Source organism: Thamnophis sirtalis, unplaced genomic scaffold (genome assembly GCF_051295495.1).
Source record: "Thamnophis sirtalis isolate CommonGarterSnake01/CBP01778 unplaced genomic scaffold, rThaSir2_p1.2 scaffold_7, whole genome shotgun sequence".
Classification (NCBI taxonomy): domain Eukaryota; kingdom Metazoa; phylum Chordata; class Lepidosauria; order Squamata; family Natricidae; genus Thamnophis; species Thamnophis sirtalis.
Window position 1 is genome coordinate 53,949,345 of NW_028261387.1, and position 21,952 is coordinate 53,971,296.

Below are 21,952 nucleotides of genomic sequence, written 5' to 3' on the forward strand. Positions count from 1 at the left end.
TATCTAGCCAAATATTCTTCTCTATAATGTCTTGCACCAGATGATTCAGAGGAGGTACAAGAACACACAAATTGCTCACCATCAATTATGTGGGAGAATTTGCTTCCATGTAGAAAATTCTGGATATGTTACTGATTTGGATTGAATCCTGAAATAAAGAAAGCTGTTTTTTTTAATCATGAATTTTTAAACCCTCAATATTTAAAGGATGTTTGTTCTATATGCATTCATTCATTATTTCTCTCTGAGAGACCTATAGAAAAGCTGAATTCAAATTTGAGAAGATTCAGTTCAATGATATCTGAGCACAATTGTCAGAACAGTTGTTTCTTCTTTAAGAAACAATAGAGTATGGCTCTACAATATAGGTAAACTTCCTTTGTTACAATATTAGGTGACCACATAACTGCATGATTTCCTAATTAAGGAAAGCAAATAAAAATGGCTTAATTCCACATTGTTATGAATAGTTTGCTACATTGGATATGATCCATCTTGTTTCCTTTCTAGATTAAGAATTTTGAAAGAAGAGAATATGGATTTAGAAAATTTGTACAACAATACTGTTTTTTTCATTGCTCCAGCAATGAAGATGAAGAAAAAACAATATAGGTAGTCCTCAATTTACAACAGTTCATTTAGTGAACTGTTACAACACTGAAAAATGTGACTTATGACGTTTTTAATAGTTACTAGAACCTTTGCAGCATCCCCATGATCATGTGGCCAAAATTCAGACACTTCATAAGTGATTCATATTTATGACCTTTGCTGTAACTCAAGGTCATGCAATCTTCTCTTCTGACAAGCAAAATCAATGGGGGAGCCAGATTCAGTTAACAACTGGGATTACTAACTTATCAACTGCAGTGAATCACTTAACAACTATGGCAAGGAAAGTCATGAAATGGGGCAAAACTCACTTAACAAATATCTCTATTAACAACAGAAAATGTGGGTTCAATTATAGTCATAAGTCAAGGACCACCTGTACTAAAAATAATGTACTGGCTAAAAGAAGCAACAATATTGTAACTTTTATCTTCTTCTAGCTTTCAATGCAAACAAAATTAATTTTTTCCTATCAGAAAATTAGATTTCCATGTACTGATTAAAACCAAAAGGTAGCATCTAGGAATAAAATATAATGAATGTAATGTTGAATCTTATACCAGGTGACCTAACTACATCTTAGAAAATGAGCTTATACTGTATTATAGTAGCAGAAGTAATAACTAGGGTTAGATATAATAATTTATCCTTAAGGTAGATGACTGACTGTGTCCTCTTCCAGTAACACTTCTCTTACTAGAAAGTATTTAGGACTGGCAAACTCTGTTTATCTGAATATTTAAAAGCCAGTACCCAATATATATGATATATCTACCACCATTTCCTAGTCTGTGCAAATTCTTTAACAAAAAATGTGACTAGCTTGCTTTGCAACCCCTTCTAGGTTTTTGGTAAATAAAAAAATGTATGACCTCAAATAAATTATTCTACTAAAATTAAAGTGACATTTACAATTGTTCTGTTTTATTGTTTTGAAGGTTTGATTTAACAGAATGATACACCTGGTATATAACTCAAAGATTTAGGGCAATTAACTTGCCTTCTGAAATACAAGAAAGAAAAGGGAGACATTCACACAAAATCCAAACAATGGTTAAGTATGCAAGAACAAAATAAAGACCCAGTGTAGAAGAAGAATAGATGTTTTACAAAGGTTAATATACCTCTGCATTTTATCATTTGGGGAACTTTCTGCTGTTTTGGTCTGGAGGAAAAATACTGGTGAAACCAAATTATAGTTATGGGAGGAGAGAATAATTTGTAAGAATAATTATAACTAATGAGAATCTTTTCCTGGAATTACAATTTTCTAAACAGTATTAATGCAGTGTTTCATGGATATATGCTTTAAATTCAATTTGCTTGTTAAGCATGTTCCACTTAATGTTGATCAAATGCTTTTTCCTGCACCACCAACCATCTTCTGGGATTACTATTAAAACAGGTGTCATACTCAATTTTGCCATCATGTATCTCTTGTGCATACAAGGAAAACATCAGCTTCATCACTATTCTTATGTCAACATCTGGCAGTAGGGTATGGTGCATGATTTCATACAGAGCAGACTTTCTGAAAGGAGGCAAACTTCTTTCACTTTCTATTCTTTCAACTGAACAATGTGGAAGAAAATAGCATTGCTTGTTGACCTCCTTCTATCTCTGAATACAGCAACTAGTCTTACAATGAAATTGAATCTTTGCAATATGATAGCAAGGTCTCATGTTGAGATAGTAATGCATCCTGCTTTCTTATTATAACAAAATGGAGTCTGCAACAGGAACTTCAATTCTAAGAAACTGCTTAAACTTCCAAGTCTTCTGAAACAGACAGATGCAGACAGTTATGTGAAGTGTATAAAAAAAACCCACAGACTTTCTGTTTTTCCTTTTGACTTTTTTACCCCAAACATGTTTTTTTTTAAGTGTTTAACCTCACTGTATGGAATTCCTGTCTATAGCTACAATTGCATACAGTAGCTGCTTGTGAATCTTAATTGTGTATTTGACTATCTTAAAGTACAGAAAAGAATATTTAGACTTGCAGATGGTTTGTTAAACAATTGGTTGATCTTTCTATATGTGAAATGATTTTCAAATATATGTGTTAGCATTACGCTTTGTGATTTTGTTTTCATCTAACATATATTTGAATTTAAGTTTTTCAGGTTTTAGTTCTGTTGCTCAGATCTATGCTTTATTTCAGAAAAAGTATTCTCTCTTGTTCATTATTTAAAAAAAAAAAATCCAATCTTGGACTGTTTCTAGTTTTCAAGTGCCCACCAATTTCTAACAATTTCCATCAAGATAAAATAAAACTCTTCCAAAAATGTCCTCCATGATCCAGTAATGTGCTACCTAGAACAAAGCATTCACAATGGGATTAGATATTATTGCATGACAAAATCTCCTAATTTTAGTAGATATGCTAGAGAAGGGAAATGCACATTTTAATGACTTGTAGCACAAAAATAATTTCTACGAGGAACATGACATTTCAACTGACTTTCATAAAACATAGGTGAAGGTAATTTGCACTCACTCTAATATTTAATATTGATATAAAATATATAGTACAAATTATGAACTCACTGAACCATGAAAAACAATGAAATTTTCTTCAGGTGCTTTTTTGCAGAGTTATAGAGATGATTGAGGATAAGAATATAGATGATATCAATATAGGTAAACTGACATTTCCTAACCAATACTTTATAGGTAAAGGTAAAGGGTCCCCTCACACATATGTGCTAGTCGTTCCCAACTCTAGGGGGTGGTGCTCATCTCCGTTTCAAAGCCGAAGAGCCAGCACTGTCCAAAGATATCTCTGTAGTCATGTGGCCAGCATGACTAAACGCTGAAGGCGCATAGAATGCTGTTACCTTCCCACCAAATGTGATTTCTATTTTTCTACTTGCATTTTTACATGCTTTTGAACTTCTAGGTTGGTGGAAGCTGGGATAAGTAACAGGAGCTCACTCCGTTACGTGGCACTAGGGATTCAAACCACCAAACTGCCAACCTTTCTGATCGACAATCTCGGGGTCTTAGCCACTGAGCTACCTGTCAATCCTTTTTATACCCTCTTCCATATTCATAATAAGGGCTTCAGCATGATTCTTAGCTTGACTTGTACAGATCTTTCTCTGCAGTATATGCAAAGGAGAAGAAGGGCCTAGCTCACATTCCAGACTTAAGATTCCTTCTGGAGGACACAAGAACAGCTAGTCTGTCAGACTTCCCACTCTAGTGTGTATTCAAATGTGGAAAAAGAGTAGTGCGTGTCCTCTAAAGAATGGATAGTGTTGTCTGAGATGAGTCAATTAGTGTGATGATTGGGTGAGTTATTTCACATCCAAACCTGTCTATACAGGCAGGTAATCAAATTTATGAAGGAAAAGAGAAACTGACGGAAATCCTGATCTGGCAAACCCATATAGGAGGAGAGGAATGAAAGAAAATGTCATTAAAAAAAAAAAGACAAAGTGGAAATTTGCCCTTGAAATGAGATGCCTGATGAATAAACAAGGCAGTATCCTTCAACCCAAATATCCTTGTGCTTAAAAACATTGTGATTTGTACTCTGGAATGTTGCTATGGTATTTTGTAATACGTAGCTGAGTGGTTTGCATTGAGATTTATAGCCAATAGCATAAATTGCTTCACTCTTTTTTCTACATCTATTCCTCCCCTCCCCCCACATCTACATTTTTTGTTCTACATCTGCAGCACAATAGCTGTGTTCATTTTAAAACTGAAGAAGGTTTTAGGCAGGATGAATTTTCCATAAGAGGATTTTTTTGCAGACTACATTGATCACAGAGAGGGCAACCTGCAACCCCACATGTGTCCTCTGAATATATGTACCAGTTTGTAGTGCCTGGTCCTTTCTCTAGAAATGGTGGTAAATATTGGCAATGATATATCAGTTATTTTGAGATGGAAACAAGTAAAAGAGCACTATAAACCCTAAAAAACAGAACAGAATAACAGAGTTGGAAGGGACTTTGGAGATCTTCTAGTCCAACCCTCTGTTCAGGCAGGAAACTCTATACCATTTTAGACAAATGGTTGTCCAATCTCTTCTTAAAAACTTCCAGTGTAGGAACATTTACAACTTCTGGAGGCACGTTGTTCCACTGATTAATTGTTCTAACTGTCAGGAAATTTCTCCTTAGTTCTAGGTTGGTTCTCTCCTTGATTAATAGTTTTGAATGTAATTCAGAAACACCAGATCTGTCTGTCCATCCCCAAACCAGGAAAAAGAAAACACTGGAAATCCCAGTTCCATACAGAAATGTGAAAAGGACTGATGCCACGTCTCACATTGCCCCAACAACTCTGGACTTTAGCCTCTTACCCCAGAATGCTAAGGATGCTTCCTTGCCTCTGAACAATACTCTGTCTGAAGAGAAGATCTATATATTGCATTCTTAGCTAAGTTTTTTGTACTATTAATAGATGATTTTCATTTTTGGGGGGAATATATTGATTACTGTATGAAAACTATGATTCTCAGAATCATGTTACATGAATGCTACTGTATCTAGTCCCTTTGTGGAAGAGTCAGATAATGATAGTTTTGGGGAGTGGATTTTTCATTGTTACCAATCCCCTGTATGTTTGGTCAAATATTAAGTTTTGAATTGGATTATGTTACAAAATTACTATAAGCAATTATAAGAAAATTAATTTCCACATTGTGAAGTGAACGTTGATTTAAAATTAGTTTAGGATATTATCATTTTAAATTCAGTTTGCAATGATGACCTTGGCAGCAACTTGCAAGCTAATAGAATTCACTCAAGAAGATAGCTAGCTTTTAATTTAACTTTTTTTTTCTAAACAGAAAAAAATGTGATAATCCCCCTCATTACTAATCTGATATTGAGTGCATTTAATTGACCTTTCTACAATTAGACTATTTATTTCTGTCTTGCTTTGTCTGAATAGTATGGCATCTATTGGGTGCCAAATTCATACAATACAAATATGGAATGTTAGCATACTGGCAATTCTCTGATCCATTGTCTTTCACATATAAGATCCAATATAACATGGTTATACAATATAAAAACTTTGTGAACATAATCTTACTCATTAAATTGGCACTCATAATAGATTATTAATAATAGAGTAGGGTATTACCAGAGTTTAATTCTCGGTAATATTCTATATATTCTAGTCAATCTGACCTGGATTTTCCATAGACAAACAAAATGAAAGTTCTTAGAAAAGGTGCCTGGGGGTTGGGAATATACAGTACAAGGGACTGAGTTTATATAAATCTAGAGCAGGGGTAGTTAACATTTATATACCTACCGCCCACTTTTGTATCTCTGTTAGTAGTAAAATTTTCTGACTGCCCACCGGTTCCACAGTAATGGTGATTTATAAAGTAGAGAAGTAACTTTACTTTATAAAATTTATAAAGCAGAGTTACAGCAAACCCCTACCGCCCACCATGAAAGCTGGAACGCCAACTAGTGGGTGGTAGGGATCAGGTTAACTACCACTGGTCTAGAAGAATGGCTGCCCTTGTGGGCATGGTAAAATGTATTTACCAAAAAGTGGATTCTTTCAAATATGCTGTCTCCCATTTTAGTAGGATAAGTATGTACTTGCTGCAGCCTGGTGTTTGGCTTTACAGTATGCTACTTCCCTTTTTAATTATCTGATTAGATTTTTGTTCAAAACATAGAGCTTTGTAGGCATAAGGAAAACGGCTAGGACCATGATGGCAAACCTATGGCACACACAGAGGGCCCACACAGAGCCCTCTCTGCTGGCACATGCACTGTTGGACCAGCTCAGTTTTGCCACGTATCTGCACACACCTCCCATCGACCAGCTGATTTTCAGGTCTCTGCTTCGCATGTGCAGGGCACATGCAGGAGACACATGTGCATGCATTGGGGTGGGTCACTTGTGTGTGGGGGGTCACATGTGCATGCATGGGTGCATTGCATTATGTGTGCGCGTGCATGCACACACTTTTGGCACTTGGCGCCAAAAACGTTAGCCATCACTGGGCCAGTATTACATTGTTGACATGGATGCCACATTGCCCAATCTTGATCTAAAACACAGCATCATTTTTCTCTCACTGAATGTTTTCTTGGCTATCTTGCTCATTCTTGGTTGCAATTGGCAAAGGAGCAAAAGGTGAAAAAACAACCCCTGTAATTGTTTTGTGTGTAACCTTATTCCCAAACTTGGGGAGGGGGGGGACACACACTGAAAATACCATTTCTGCCAGAAATGTGACAAGGATCTATGCCTATTTGTTTATGAGCATTCTTAATGTGGTAATTAATTGCTTTTTCTCAGTTTGTTTTTCTACTATAATCTTGCAATTTTCTTAGTATTAATTTTGGAATCTCCTCCTTAAATCTGATATGTTTCTTAACTTGCAGAGGATTTTTAAGAGCACCTATAACATTGAATGAAGTTTCTACATCCCACTGGAAGATCCATTAGTGAGCAATTTTCTTTATTCTTTCAGTGCTGCTTGAATAAATCTTTGCAGGCATGTTGCTGAATTATTTAAATTATTTACAATGCCACGCACCACATTTCTCAGGCTGGAAATTTATTCTGAGTGGCAAGTTACAGTATTTCTTTTTCTTTTTTTCTTTTGTTTCTGGTAAATGGTAGCAGCATCAAACCAACATAGTCTGGGAATACTGGTCTCATCAAGGATGCCTCTGTATATTAATTGTACTTCTGTGAGTTTATTTCTAAATTTAATTCTGAAATATATCATTTTCAAAGTCTAACCGGGAAAGGCAACTAAGGAGTAAGTCAGCGGATAGGATCTTAATTCTCATTACTGTGCAATTGAGTGATATTCAGTAATCCAAAATATTCTAAAAGAGTCTTCAGGAAGGACCATCTCCAAATAAATAATGCATGAGTGGACTATAGCAACAAGAATAACTGCACTATATCTTCTGGTTTCCATGCTAATTTTCTGCTGTCAGTGACTAACTACATGCATTGAGTAGAAAAATGACTAGAATGTACATGATAAAGCATCACTTCTACTCATTTCAGTGCTTTGCTCAATTCCCACCTCCAAATTCACAATGTCTTTATTTTTAATTGAGACGAAATCAAAATGTGCATTAATGTATCTTTGATTGTTTAAAAAACAAAACAAATCCAAGTTGCTATGATAAAATGTATCCAACATTTACAGGATAAAGTACACTGTGATAGTCTTTGACATATTTATACTATGTATCATAAGAATTCTAAATAAATTCCATTCATTTCAGTAGTTCAAAAGAAGATGCTGAAATCTAAAATGTAAATGTGAATTTCATAACTATGCAGGTCTATACATATATTCTTTAACTTGTTGGCAATCTTCTTGGAGCAATCTAGACAAAATGCAGGTTACATACATAAAGAATAACAGTGATTCACCCCAATGCCAGTAACTTTGGAGACACACTCTTTATTAAATGCTGCTCCAAGGAATTTATCTGAAATAGAACTTGGCTCTGATTATCCTGACAACAAAGAGAACACTGCCATCATAATCTCCCACTACAAAACAAAACAGAAGAACCAAACAATTTTCGCATAATCAAAAAAATTGCATAAGGCAATTTTTCTCGGGATAGTAAAGTCAGTAAAAGGAATATTTCATTGAAAATGAAATTTAAGTTGAAAGCCTACACTTACTCTGAAAATTAATGATCTAAAATTGTAAACCATGTTTCAGTCAGAATATCAGGAAATGAAGGACATGTTAAGAGGAGATTATTTTGTCTTTCCAAGGGACACCTAGTAATTTAATACAGGATGCCAGTGATATTATGAACATCTGGGAAATTAATAATAGATTAGAGATTGATGCACATAGTCCTACTTATTCTTTCTCAATTTTTTAATTTTAATTCAAGTAAGCAATACCCTCTGGCTTTATTACTGTACAAGTTAAATAGTTGCAAAGATAAAAACATAGGCTTTAAATTCTCTTAAAGAATAAAACTTCTGCTCTTGCAAGGTTTCGTTTGATTGGATTAAAATGAATTGATAGGACTGTCTTAATTTCAACAATAATTTGTTTTCCAATCTTCTTGCTATAAAGATAATGATCAGAAAATACATTTCTTTGAAACGAATTGTGTCCACTCACTGCATATACTTGGTGGTGATATTTAGGCAACAGAATGTTGACTTGCAAGGTAGTCTCTGGAATAATGAATCTATCTTGCATAGAACATTATAAGCATGCTTGAACCAAAATTCAGTTTTGATTGTAATTATGGCATATTGGTCAAAATGTGCAAATTGAGACGAGTTTCATTATTATTAAATCAGTAAATGTTGCATGTTCACAGATACAACCAAGTCTGTTAATGTAGTCTATGTTTCTTCTGTCTTACTAAAAGTGTTGCATGAAAATCGTGCTTGACCAAAATCAGGGCAGGCAGTAAGGCTCAAATTTGTGGTTCCATTTCATGATGTCTCTAGTCTAGATTGTCTCTTCAAATGTAAGAAAAGTAAATAGTAAAGAACATGAATTAACAAAGGAAAGGAAAATAAATAAGTTGCATGTCTGTAAAACTAAAAGGAGAAAGATCTAATATAGGTAGTCATTGACAGTTTATTTAGTGACCATTCAAAGTTACAATGGCACTAAAAAAAATGACATGACTTTTTCACATTTAGAATTGTTGCAGCATCTCCATGATCAAAATTCAGGCACTTAGCAACTGACTCATATTTATGATAGTTGCATTGTCCTGGCATGTCATCACCCTTTGTGACCTTCTGATAAGCAAAGTCAATAGGGGAAGTGAGATTCACTTATCTGCAGTGATTCACTTAACAACTGTGGCAAGAAAGGTTGTAAAATGGAGTAAAACTCACTTAAAAACTGTCTTGCTTAGCAACGAAAATTTGGGGCTCAATTGTCATAAGTCAAGGACTATCTGTAGATGTAAATGCAGGTGGTCAGACATTGCTATACAGATGATGCCATGTGGTTGGCTGATAACCTGAATGAGACATTGTATCCATTGCAGTGATTGCATGGGTTAGAAAATTAAATTATTGACAGGGAAATAAAGTATTTACAATTTATACATAAATGATGACAAAGTAAGTATTTTTGAATTGGTCTATGCTAGCAGAATGTTTTTTAAGACAGAAAAATGGAAAAAGAAATTTCAAGATGTGCAAATGCTGATAGAGACGTGTGCTAATGTAAGGAATGACTATTTATTGAAAGAAGTGAAAATGGCTATGTGCTTCTGCCTACTTTGTTAAATAGAAATGAGAGTTAGACATGTCAGGAGAAACATAAAGGTAAATTGAATGCAATGGAAATGGGGAATTTAAAAACTGTATGTGTTTGAAAAAGAAGAAATAGGTTCAGTAATGTATTGGTGTTAAAAGACTGGATTGAATGATTTGTGTAAAAGAAATACCTTGGTATGATATGAAAAGAAAAATGGTCACCAGGACAGAAAGGCTGAAAAAGTGATGACTTGATGATGAGCCTCCCCCTCCAGAAAACAAGGAGTGAGAATTTTAAAAGATTAAAAAAAAAACCGTACATTAAGTGGCATAAAATAATAGCACAAGCAAGGATGATTTGTAAGGTTGAAATTGTATGAATGATGTTGGTGTCATTATTTTAGCTGGGTTTCATTTTTTTTTTATCTTTTAGCTTTAATATTTTAACTCTTTTGTGGCGTTTCCTGCACTTTGTGTAATTTTGGTTATCCGTTGAGCAACATGTATCCATATATTTATTAAATCTCTTGAAATCAGTTTTAAAAATTGTTTCTCTTTACTATACCTTCATCCTTTTGATTTATGGCAGTTCTCATTTTAGTTTAGCACGGCATACAAATTACCATAAAGGAAATATTTTCAAAGGTAAAATCTACTTAACAATTAAAATAATTAATTTTCAATCATTTTTTGAACCTTTCTCAAGTAGGCTTCCCTTCTTCCACCTCCATTTCTTTAAAGTTGGGTTGCTAGCTTCATCTTGTTTGGACAATTTCATTTAGATCCAGAAATGTATGCCCTCAAGCAAACAATTTATTTTTTGAATCTCTAATATGTCTAAATTACTATTTTTTTAAAAAAAACTTTCCCACTTATAATTGGAGGAACAGTGATGGGGAAGATGTACATTGAATCTTTTTTATAAATACACTTTGCAGCTGCTATGAGGAAAACTATAACATTTCCCCCACCTTTATTTTATTAAGTTTTGGGGCTTGATTTTTTCCCTTCAAACTAAGGTTTATTTTTATATGAAAGACCAAAGCATTTTCCTATATAACAAAATAGTTTCATCATATGTCCAAATGGGATATATAATACAATACAAATTTGAAAATGTATTGCAGGAAGAAATGTTTCATGGACATATTTGCTACTGTGAAAATGCCAAATTTTTGGCTTCATATAAAATCCCTAGACAGATTGCACAGAGAGTAATGGTTACTTTGTTCTCATAAATTTGCTTTTAAAGCAAAATATTTCCATTTGATAGATTTGCTTTTCCAACTAGCCCCTAGGTGTATAAATACTATTTTTTTAAAAATTTCAATGAAAATTCAATTACTTCTTATTCTAAATATCTGATCATCCAGATCCACCAAGAGAAATAAAACTGTATTTTCCCTTAGCAACATCAGTTATTTTGACATCAGATTTTGAGCAGAAAGTTGAGTCCACTAAGAATCCAGAATTAGTGACACACAGGGTATCAATGGAGATTCTCAATCATCCAGGTCATGGTTGTTCCTTTTTTTTCCTCTAAAAGGCAACTGGACGTTCTTGCTTTTTCCTTTGAAAACAAGGTTTTGAAAGTCAGAGTGTAAACCTTTCCGTTTTGTGTAGAATGTCTTTTACCAGTGCCCTGTGCTTGCTCTGGGCTTGCCCAATTCTTGATTTCTTTGGTATATGCGTCTTTGCCAATGACCAATATATTTGGTTACTGATGATTGTCTTCCTTCCTCTGCATGTCCCATGAACTATTTTTTTTAGCAATGCTGAGGTTTGAAAGTAAGATGTACAACAATTCATTGCATTTTGTAAGAAAAGTATTAACAGAACAGAGCAGGGTTGCAGAAGGATGTATTACGCAGAGAGACAGAGTAGTGCAACAGTGGTTTTTGGCTGTCTTTATTTCACATGCACTGGTAGCTGTACCTTTTTTTTTGTTGCAATGATATACATGTATGCTTTAGCTTTTCTGTATCAAGATTAGATCATGTTTTCACACCTAATTTGTGATCTAACAAACTATTATTCACTTCTACTTAGAAGCATTATTGATTGCTGAAATATTTATATTGCTGTAGTCTTAGTTACGACATATAATATCATGGAATCACATAAAGCTTCCTCATCATTTTGGGGTCTGTATTTTCTTTGTTTTGTATCACTATTTTTTAAAACATTTTTCTTTTTGCATCTGCTTTTGAAATATACCTATAAGTTGCACTATTTTGAATATTTCATGCTGTGTTGAAATATAAATATGTATATATGTAAATATATACATACACATACACATATACATATACATATCGTATATATATGCACTCACACACATATGCCCCAAATATACATGTGATTTGGGTGAACAAAAAAAAATTACAGTATGACACAATAATAGTAAGACAGTAGTTCTCAAACTTTGTGGTACCATGATCCTTTAAAATTTCAGATGCAATTTACCTTCTTCATTTCACTTTCACAAATTCAGGAATCTTAAGTGCAGCCAATAAACACAAACTTGTCCATTATGATTGTTGTATTAGGCCATATCTTGTTGTATTAGGCCATATCAAAAGCAGCTTTTGAACAACTGTAAGTAAGTAAGTAAGGAAAGTAAGTAAGCAATAGCTCACCTGTCAATCACCTGCCATTTCCAAAATAGCTTCAGGAAAACCTTGTTTCTTACTATTTTCCCATAAATAGTAATGCTTGGCATGGTAGCAGTAGGTAAACAAGACAAGTTGATAGCAGAGTGAAAATCCAATAATACTTTCTCAGCCAGACTGTGACTTATGTATTGTATTTATGTAATAATTTGTCAGATAAATAGACTGAAAAGATCATCATAAATTGTCCTTATACTACTCTCTAGATAAATATTCTGTTTTATCTTGAATGACTGGGAAATTGTCAGCAAGACTGCTTTTTAACCAATGAAGGAAAACAGTCAAATTAATTTCTACCGATTACTTTACAGAAACAAGACGTAAATATATTCTCTTCTTGATAAATGGAGTGCAAATACACATATGTGTCATTAAGGTGCCATAAGAGATTGCTGAGTTTTGCTAGTGCATGTTAACTCAGCAACTCATTGGGAAATTTTTCAGTACAACACAATACGCACAATGCATGCATTGCAACATTCTCTCTCTGTAAATGTTGCAATGGGGGATTCAATTTTCCCAGAATCATGTTGCTATTTTCTGAGCAAATAATATACAAATGTCAGGAACACTTCTTTTCAGAGGATTAATACAAATTTCAGTTAGAAAATACAAGAGATCCACATTTAATGTTTCACTGAAAACATTATACTCAGATTTTATAATTTCCCCCTTTGTTTTTCATTTCCATTAAAAGCAGTAGAAAAATGAATCAAATAAATGAGAAATGGATTCATTTTCTTCCAGAACTTATTTGTCTAAATTGTTGTTTATCTTCAAAGCTAAAAGGATCCAGTGAATTTGGTTTATTATCTATATTTCCATTCATAATTTTAAAAATAAATATATCTCTGTACTTCGGCAAGTGCTTTAAAAATAATTTTCTGATGGTTCTGTTCTGGTTTTTAATGTTACTTTGTGTATATTGATATATTATTTCCTAAGTGTTTGTGTTTTATTTCATTTGTTTAATATCTGCTATTGTTTTAACCATGGCATATTAAATAAGCCATATTTTGCTAGCTTCATGAAAGATACCAAACAAATTATAATAAAATTACCTTTTGTCTGTCTGTCTGTCTGTCTGTCTGTCTGTCCGTCTATCCGTCTATCTATCTATGAATTCTTAATAGAATCCACAATAACCTTATAAATAAAGTGCAATAATTCCTGGACCTCCCATATAATTTCCATAAATGAGGTTGGATGACTGAACACCAAAATGTTGCTCTGAAAGCAAACTCTACAGTAATGGCATAGTTGTTTAGTGCACAATAATCATTGAAAAAAAATTGAGAGTAGAATGATAGTGTTTTTTAGAGTAAGGTGATAGTGTTTTTTAAATCATAAAGTTATTAAGCCATTGTAACCCATTGTTGAGTTGGGCAGCCTTAGAAATCAAAGATATAGAATTTCAGCTGTTTGACACTATCAGTCTACCAAGTTCTGATTATGTATCCAAATAATTTTGTTTTTTATTCTGAACCTGAGAGTTTGTTTGCATTAGATTCACAATACAACTTAGCATTTTAAAAAGAGAATAGATTCAGATGGCACAACTTCTTGTTCTAATGGAAAGATGAGGCCTATATGATTCCTTATTCTCACTTTTGTCATTTTTAAAAAAAACAAAAGATCCTAAAACAGTGGTCTCAGGTGGAAATGAATACACATGAATTTTTAATGTGGTATATGCATTAAATGTATATATCTATCTGTATATGTATATATACATCTCAAGATATGCTTGGAAGTGGTATTTTATTTTCATCTAATTCCATGCCTCAGGGGATGGTATTGTGCAAATGGCTTTCATGTTAAGAGTTTTAAGAGCAGGTGTCTACGACATCCTGTTTTATCTGTTTGGCAATAAACAGTGAATATACAATAGAAACGTCTGTAGAGTAGAAAAATATGAAGCCTTGTTCACTTAATGTATTTTTGAAAACAAAAATGTCAGTACTGGTTTATGTATATGTTCAATCAAGCTTAACTTTGAAGTTATAATGGATGCTATTAAGTAGAAACTCCCTGGCTGATTCCAAATTTAAGCAAACCTTTTTTGCTCTTGACTAGAAAAAGAAGTTTAAAGCTCTTAGTCTGGATTTTCAGATGTAATAAATAGAAGGCTGTACAATGGAACTGTTACCTTAATATTATAGGACTCTGATTTTTGCTCTTCACATGTATTTCCTCCAGAGAATGAATGAAGCACGTGATTGTTCATATATGCAAGGCAATGCATTTGGTGCTGTACTTATTCCCTTCCACAAAATCTATGCATATTGTGTAAGCAATACAAAAAGGGTTTTATAGTTTTACTCAGCTGGTCACCATTGATGTACTTTAAATATTTGCTGGAAACTATTCTTTGGTTTATTTGTTATCCCTGTGATGTCCTAGTACGCCATAATTCTGATATCATTTTATAAGAAGTGAATAATTTGGAAATGTATACATTTACTTCCCTCTTTTTCCAAATACATAAAGGAACATATATGGTCTTTTTTTCCATCTTTATTGCATGAATAAAAAGATTCAGCAAGGATACAAGGATGGATTCAAATTTTGTTTAATTAAGTGGTGATACCATTAATTTAAATTGATATCATTAATCTAAATAGACATGACTGTGCCACCAGGCTTTTAATTAATTTTAGAGGTTGGTATAGATAAAGAATAATTAAAGCCCATTGTGAGTCATAGAAATTGTGGTTAAGCAGATAGCAACTTTTAGGAAGTAAGAGTTCTAGAATTGGAAATACAGTTACAAATTGTGTCCATTCTTTAAAGTTCCAACAAACAATTGGGTCATTGTACCCCACAATAAAGAAAATATGTTTGACAAACATTCGTGGCATAAAACAATTTGTCATAAAGAGATTGCCTTTTAAGAAAATAGTACAGCCAATGAATATTAACAAATGTAGAGACAAACCACAATTGGAAAAATTTTTGAATCGCTTTGTTTGGAATTTTGACAAGATGTTATGGGTGCTCTTACAAAATGGCTATCATAGGAACTTGAGGGTACCAAAACACTAATTTCTTAGAGAGAAACTAGTGTGTGTCTCTAGATCAGAGGTGTCAAACTCTATTTCACTGAGGGCTGCATCAGGGTTGTGTTTGACCTTGGGAGCTGGGGTGGGCGTGGCCAGTTTGACGTCACTCGTGTCAGGGGCGTCTATGGTGGCCCAAGTGCTCTGCCAGTGAAAACGGGCTCCAGAGCTCCCGCTTTCAGCTGCAATGGCCTCCTGCTGCCCTCTGCCAATGAAAATAGAGCTTTGGGGCTCCCTCCCTGAGCTCCATTTTTGCTGGCAGAGAGCAGCAGGAGGCTGACTCAGCCAAAAATGGAGCCTGGGAAGGCCGCAAATGGTCCTCCTGAGCTCTTGCTGTTTCTAGGGCAGCCCCAAGGGCCAGATCTAAGCACCCTGCAGGCCTGATAAGAAACCCCGCCCCCAGGCCTTGAGTTTGATACCCATGCTCTAGATCTAATTTAAGATATCCTGTTAATCCAGTATGTTCATCTTTTTCCTACTTTCAAATGAATCATTAGATTATGCACCCATTATTTTCTCCTAAGAATGCTAAAGAGACTAAGGGCTAATAAATACTTTATTAATGAATTAGCAAGTCAGTTTCCTAATTTTATTAAAATTAAAGTTGAATTTTAGCATGCCAAAAAGGTCCTGGGGATGTATTGGTGTTCCCAAACCCAGCCTTAAAGTTTCATGAACTTTTCCTCCATCATAAATTGGTTATTTTTTAAATGTCATAAGGTTCTTCGTTAATCTATTTAGCAGTAGAATAGCATGTCTTTTAGAGACTGTTGTAAGTATAAAAAGAATCAGGATATTCTCTGATGTTTCTCATCATAGTGTGTTCACTCTGTGACCCAGACACAAGCCTTCTATTGCCTTTTGATTCAACTCAGAGGAAAGCTGTCACCCTTAAAAGATTGCAAGATTTCCTGTTTTCAAAGAGAAATGACAAAAACTCAATAATTGTTGTCTATGCAATCTCTTTGCTAGTATCTATTTTCAAAAATACAAATAGTTTTAGTTGAGATAAGATTCTAAAAGAAAGAAGCTTTAGATCCTTCACAGTTTTGCATTCTAATTGACCTAAGTCTCTATATAGAAAAGCTAGGGAAATGAATGAAGCAAACTCATTTAACATAGCATTATCTTTAGCAGCTGTATTTTCCATTAAGGAGAAACAAAGTATCATATCTTAGTGAATAAAGTCAGTCAATAGATACTTAAAAAATGGAAAATAGAAACATTAAGTGGACTTATTTTACACTCTTGTAACAGATTACAACACATTCCTAACATAGTAACACATTGCATGTTACTATATTAGGATTTTTCTGCACTTTTGGCAAGACTGATGCTGTTTGTGACAAACAATAAGGATTCTGGGAATATCTGAGTTAACCTCTGTATTTTTCTTTATCTTGTGAGTTTAAAAAAAATTACTTAGAGCTGTGAACAGAAACAGACGGTATCTTCTCTGAACCTAGGTAGCAGGGTCTAGGTAACTGTGGTAGACCTTGGACATTTAGCAAGGTTATTTTGTTCTACTCTACTCTACTCCTACTCTACTCCTACTCTACTCTACTCTACACTTACACTTACACTTACACTTACTCCTACCCTATTCTGCATTTGGATGGAGGAATTTGACATTATATATTTCTGTTGTAGTCTATAGTAGTTTGCTGGCGGATCCTGAATAATCTGAGAGTAATAGTTGATGCCTTTGTTGGTTGTTGGCTGAGTTTATAAAGCATGTCATTTTTTTTTATTTTAATGTTGTTTGCTAACAATGCAACAGTGGAACCATCTGTCAGTAAACACAGAGGTGTAATAAGAATAAATTAATTCCACTCCACATGCAAGTTACCTTGTTAAATGACCCCCTAGAGAACAATGCCAGAACCACTAAAACTCATATTTATTCAGTTGAAGAATATGATAGTATATTTGGAATCTCAGAGAGAAGAAATTGAAGTGTATATTAACTGCCCATTATTTCCTTGTATTATAAAGCAAAGCAATCTTATGCAGACTTCAACACTCTTCTCATGGTTAAAATTTGCATCAGCTTATTTTATTTTAAGGTAACACTTCAACCTTCTATACTACCTTACCTCCTTTTTCTGTATGTAAACTGATATGGAGTACCTGAAATTCTAACTAAAGTTTCTTGCTGCATTATGGTTTTTTTAAAAGAACATTTTCTAACATTTCTCAATTTTAGAATACATAGTTGTATTTAAGTTAGGTTCAGAGCAGATGCTGCTAAGTCCAGTTTGCCAAAACTGCCTAAACAAATCCCTAAGATTACTTGGTAAGGTTTTTCATAAGTGCCACTGTCTTCTTCCTAGGAGAGAAAGTGAATAACCCCAGGTCACTCAGTTGGCTTTGTGCCTAAGGTGGGACTAGAACTCATGGTCTGCCAGTTTCTAGCCTGATGCATGAACCACTATACCAAAGTGACTTTCAATAAAATTCTAGCTACGTGCTTCTAGTGAAAGAAGGAAATGTTTTTTTTATTTTTATTTGTCATTTATAGTGTCAGCATGGTTGATCTCTCCAGCATATTTCTGTTTAGTAAAAGTATTGCTCTGCTACTATTGATACATTGCTTACTGTTTCAGAGGTCAGTAAAGCTGCTCAGAGTCAACCATGATTGAAAAAGCTCATAAGCCCAGTAGAATAAATAAATCAACACTTGGAAAAAAACAGATCTAAGTTTTGTTTCTATTCTGTTTTATGATATCACCATGCTACTTTCATGCCTCTTCAGCTTCTACAAGTCCCAGCCAGAATCATCAATGATTATGATGTTACATTTTAAAACATGTCTGTGCCTTCAAGTTGCCAACCCCTATTTAAATCATATTGCAATGAATAGTACAGCATAATAATATGAATTTCTGCTTCAAAATTGTGCTTTATTTAATAGGGAATACCTATTCTTAGGGCTTGAATTTAAGAACAGATTCATTACAGGAGAAACAATTGCTTCATTGTTTGTTATTCTTCTCCATTTGATGTACTTTCTGTATTGGAAGATGTATTTCTAAAGAAGTGTCAATTTTGTGGCCTTTCAGTTTGATGAGTTATTTTAATATCTTTAAAATATAAAAGTTATAAAAGCTTTTATAGTTATTGCTAGCTGTATAGTCGTGTTAAACATAATTGGAAGCAATGTTCCCTTTAATATTTTTTTTCAGTGTGTGCAGAAAAGTATAGAGTTTGAGCAACACATTTTCATGCCTGAGCACCTGAATTTTTTTCACAGATGTTTCACAGAGCAATTGATTTATAGGATCCAAATTGAAATGGAGAAAAATGGTTTTGTGCATGCGTGAGTGTGTGTGTGTGTGTATGTTTGAGTGAGCAAGGGATCTGGTAAAGGAACTGCGCTTATTTAGAAAAGAAGGTAAATTATTGCAAACATGATCAGTTGAAGATGAGTATGGGGACAGGTTGGGCGGTAGAAAGAAAGTGATAAAAGAGTGGGAGAGAGGAAGAGGGGAAGAAAAAAGAGGGAAGAGAGACAGAGAAGAAGAGAGAAAGTGACAGAAGAGTGGGAAAGGAGAGAGAAAGAGAGACAAAGAGAAAGAGGGTGAGACAGACAGAAAGAGACAAAGAGGAGAGAGAAGGGAGAAGGCGAGAGAAAGTGACAGAAGAATGGAAAAGAAGGAGGAGAAGAGAGACAAAGAGAAAGGATGAGAGAGACAGAGAGAGAAGAGAGGAAGAGGAAAGAGTAAGAGAGAACATCTCATTTCAAACCTGAGGTGCAAATATTCTCTTTGATTGGTAATTTTATTTGTCCATTTACTATCCAATACTCTCATTTCTCCTTAAGTTCATCAAGAATTCCCTTCTTTTTATTGAATTTATCACAATACCTTGAGAACAACTTTTTCAGCATAGCTTTACAGCTATTTAAAATATATAGTAATTTAGGTCAGGTTTTCAGAACATTAGTCTATTTATTAGTCACTAAGTGCAAAGAAACAGAATTCAGAAAGTTGGCTTCCATTTTTGTAATTGCTTATTGCCTGCTTAATTTTCTACCTACATTTTTGATAACTGATATTCACTGTTGACCCAAGAAGCCCATCGTAGAAAGAAACCCTCCCTATGAACTTTAAGTCACTAAGTGCAAAGAAACAGAATTCAGAAAGTTGGCTTCCCTTTTTGTAATTGCCTATTGCAAATGGCAAATCCAAGCAGCCGCTGCTGGGAGCCCTTCCCATGCCTTCTCCCAACCCCCACACCCCTTCTCTCAGCTACTTTCTGCCTTGTGATTGCTGTCTCCAGGCTGGCTCTCCTCTTCTATTATTGTGGAAGGTGTCTCAAAAAAACCACTGCGCGGCAGTGTGTTTTGTTGCTGCGTGCGCGGCCGCGCACCCACGCAACTTAGAGGGAACATTGATTGGAAGGCACTTGGTTGGAGAGAACTGATTTGAAGTATATGTAGTGATGGATATTGAAGCCATTGTGCATGGTTTTTCTTTTCAACTCCTGAATGAGTGAAGATAATATATTGGAAGCAAAAAGAAGATAATTTTTGTTCTACAATTTTATCACTTGTGTTGTCCCATCTAGATAAGAATCTCACAACTTGATTTTAGAAAACAAAGAAAAAACAATCAGCTATATTCAGGATAACGTAATTTGACTGCATCTGAAGGATGAGTGTAATCTTTGGGAATCTTTTGGGTTATAAAAGAGAAGTCCTCAGAAAGGTGAAGGAAAGATTTTGACAACTTGTGAGCTTAGGAATAGATAAGATGGAGGATAGTATCTCTCCTATTCTAAAGCTCAGCAATTTGTTACAATTTGTTCTTTAGAAACACAAGGGAATAGTAGTAATGCACCTAACCTTCTCATATCTGATATTGATTTTTAGGTTATAATGATATCATGAAATTAGTCTACTTCCTCTTCGATTTCACTGCACAAACATGAACAATACATGTACATTTTCTTTTGTGATTATTTGCTACGCTAAAATGTAAGATGCTAGAAATAAACTTGTTGGTGGAAAGGGAGGTGGAAACTATGCAGGACAGAAAAAGTTAGGAATCTTTTAGGTTAAATAAGCAGTACTGGGAATACTTAGCTCAATGTGAACCTGTCCAGGGACATGTGTGGCACATTGTATCAACTATTACATATCAGGTTATGGATATGCTTTTTTACAGGACAGCAGTTATTCTCATCTGGGGAGGACTTCACCATCTGCTGCATGATTGTGACTGACAGTGCAGACAGTCTGAAATAAAGTTTTTGACTGGTCTAGTGTGTAGAATGTTATTCATAATGAATCTAGAAGCTCTGAGCAGTGTACATTTTGCAGTAATGTTCTTAGTCATCATGGTTATCAGAAAGTTCTGAAAAATATATGACCAAAGCTAAAAAACATCCTATACAAAAGGCTTAGGGTAAACAACTGTAAGTTGATTTTGAATTAAGAATCTATTGTTTCCAATTTATCCATTGAATATATCTGCTCAAGTAGGCAATTCTTTGCCATGATTTTAGGAATAGATTCTCAAAGCTACAGGCTGTTGCCCCTTTTAGCTACAGTTAATAGTAGTGTTGGTCTTCTGCACATGCCCTGAGTGCTCTGTCATATAATGTGCCATCTCCTCCGAAATATGGCTTCCCCGACAACTTCAGAAGATTACCCATCAGAGACCTGAGACTTACAGAGGGTATCATATTTGTTTATGAATTGTCTCCAATGCAGAAGTCTTTCTAAATGTTTCCAGAATTTCCTGAAATTTGCATTGTTGAAACTTAAAAACAAACTGGCATTAAATCAAGATGTAGGTCAAAGCTGATTTTTGGCAATAAGTGAAACAAATGAAGCATGCTTAATATAAAAGTAAAAGAAAATCATTACTATCAGCCGGCAAAATTTTTAATTTACTGTGGCTTTGCAGAATGGCATAATATATCGCTCCTGGCTATCAAATGGTTGCCACCTTGTTTTAACTAATGTCATCTTACAACTGCAATGGAGTATCCTGCATTATGAAGATCAAATATTAGCTTGGTAGAATGTGTGTTGGTGCTAGGCTTGGTTATCTTTTGTTTGTTATTAAACTTATTATATCATCATCTAGCAAGTTTGCTTGTCTCAGTATTGCTTGTTATCTTTTGTTTTAGAATGTAACAAAGACAGTGGAAGAAGCAAAACCCAAACCACCTACTATCCAAGAGCTGAAAGAGATGATTAGCAATTACAACTCAAAAGTCAACAATTGCTTGCTGATGAAACTGGTTGGTATTGCAATTCTGGATATTTCCTACTTTTGTTGTGGTAGCTCTTAAAACTATTTTCCCTTTCAGCATTTTTGATGGGAAGCTTGCTTAAGTTCTGAAGGGAACCCATCTGTCTACTACTCTAGGATCTACAGAAAAAGG

At 34.4% G+C, this 21,952-nt stretch overlaps 1 protein-coding gene across 2 annotated transcripts in view; it reads left to right on the forward strand.

The window, feature by feature from the left end:
- Positions 1-21,952, forward strand: part of RASSF5 (Ras association domain family member 5) — an 82,151-nt gene that overhangs the window by 51,988 nt on the left and 8,211 nt on the right. For both annotated transcript variants that reach the window (XM_014060941.2, XM_014060942.2), the window contains one exon: positions 21,695-21,808. In XM_014060941.2, the coding sequence (XP_013916416.1) occupies positions 21,695-21,808 (114 nt within the window). The remainder of the gene's footprint in view (positions 1-21,694; positions 21,809-21,952) is intronic.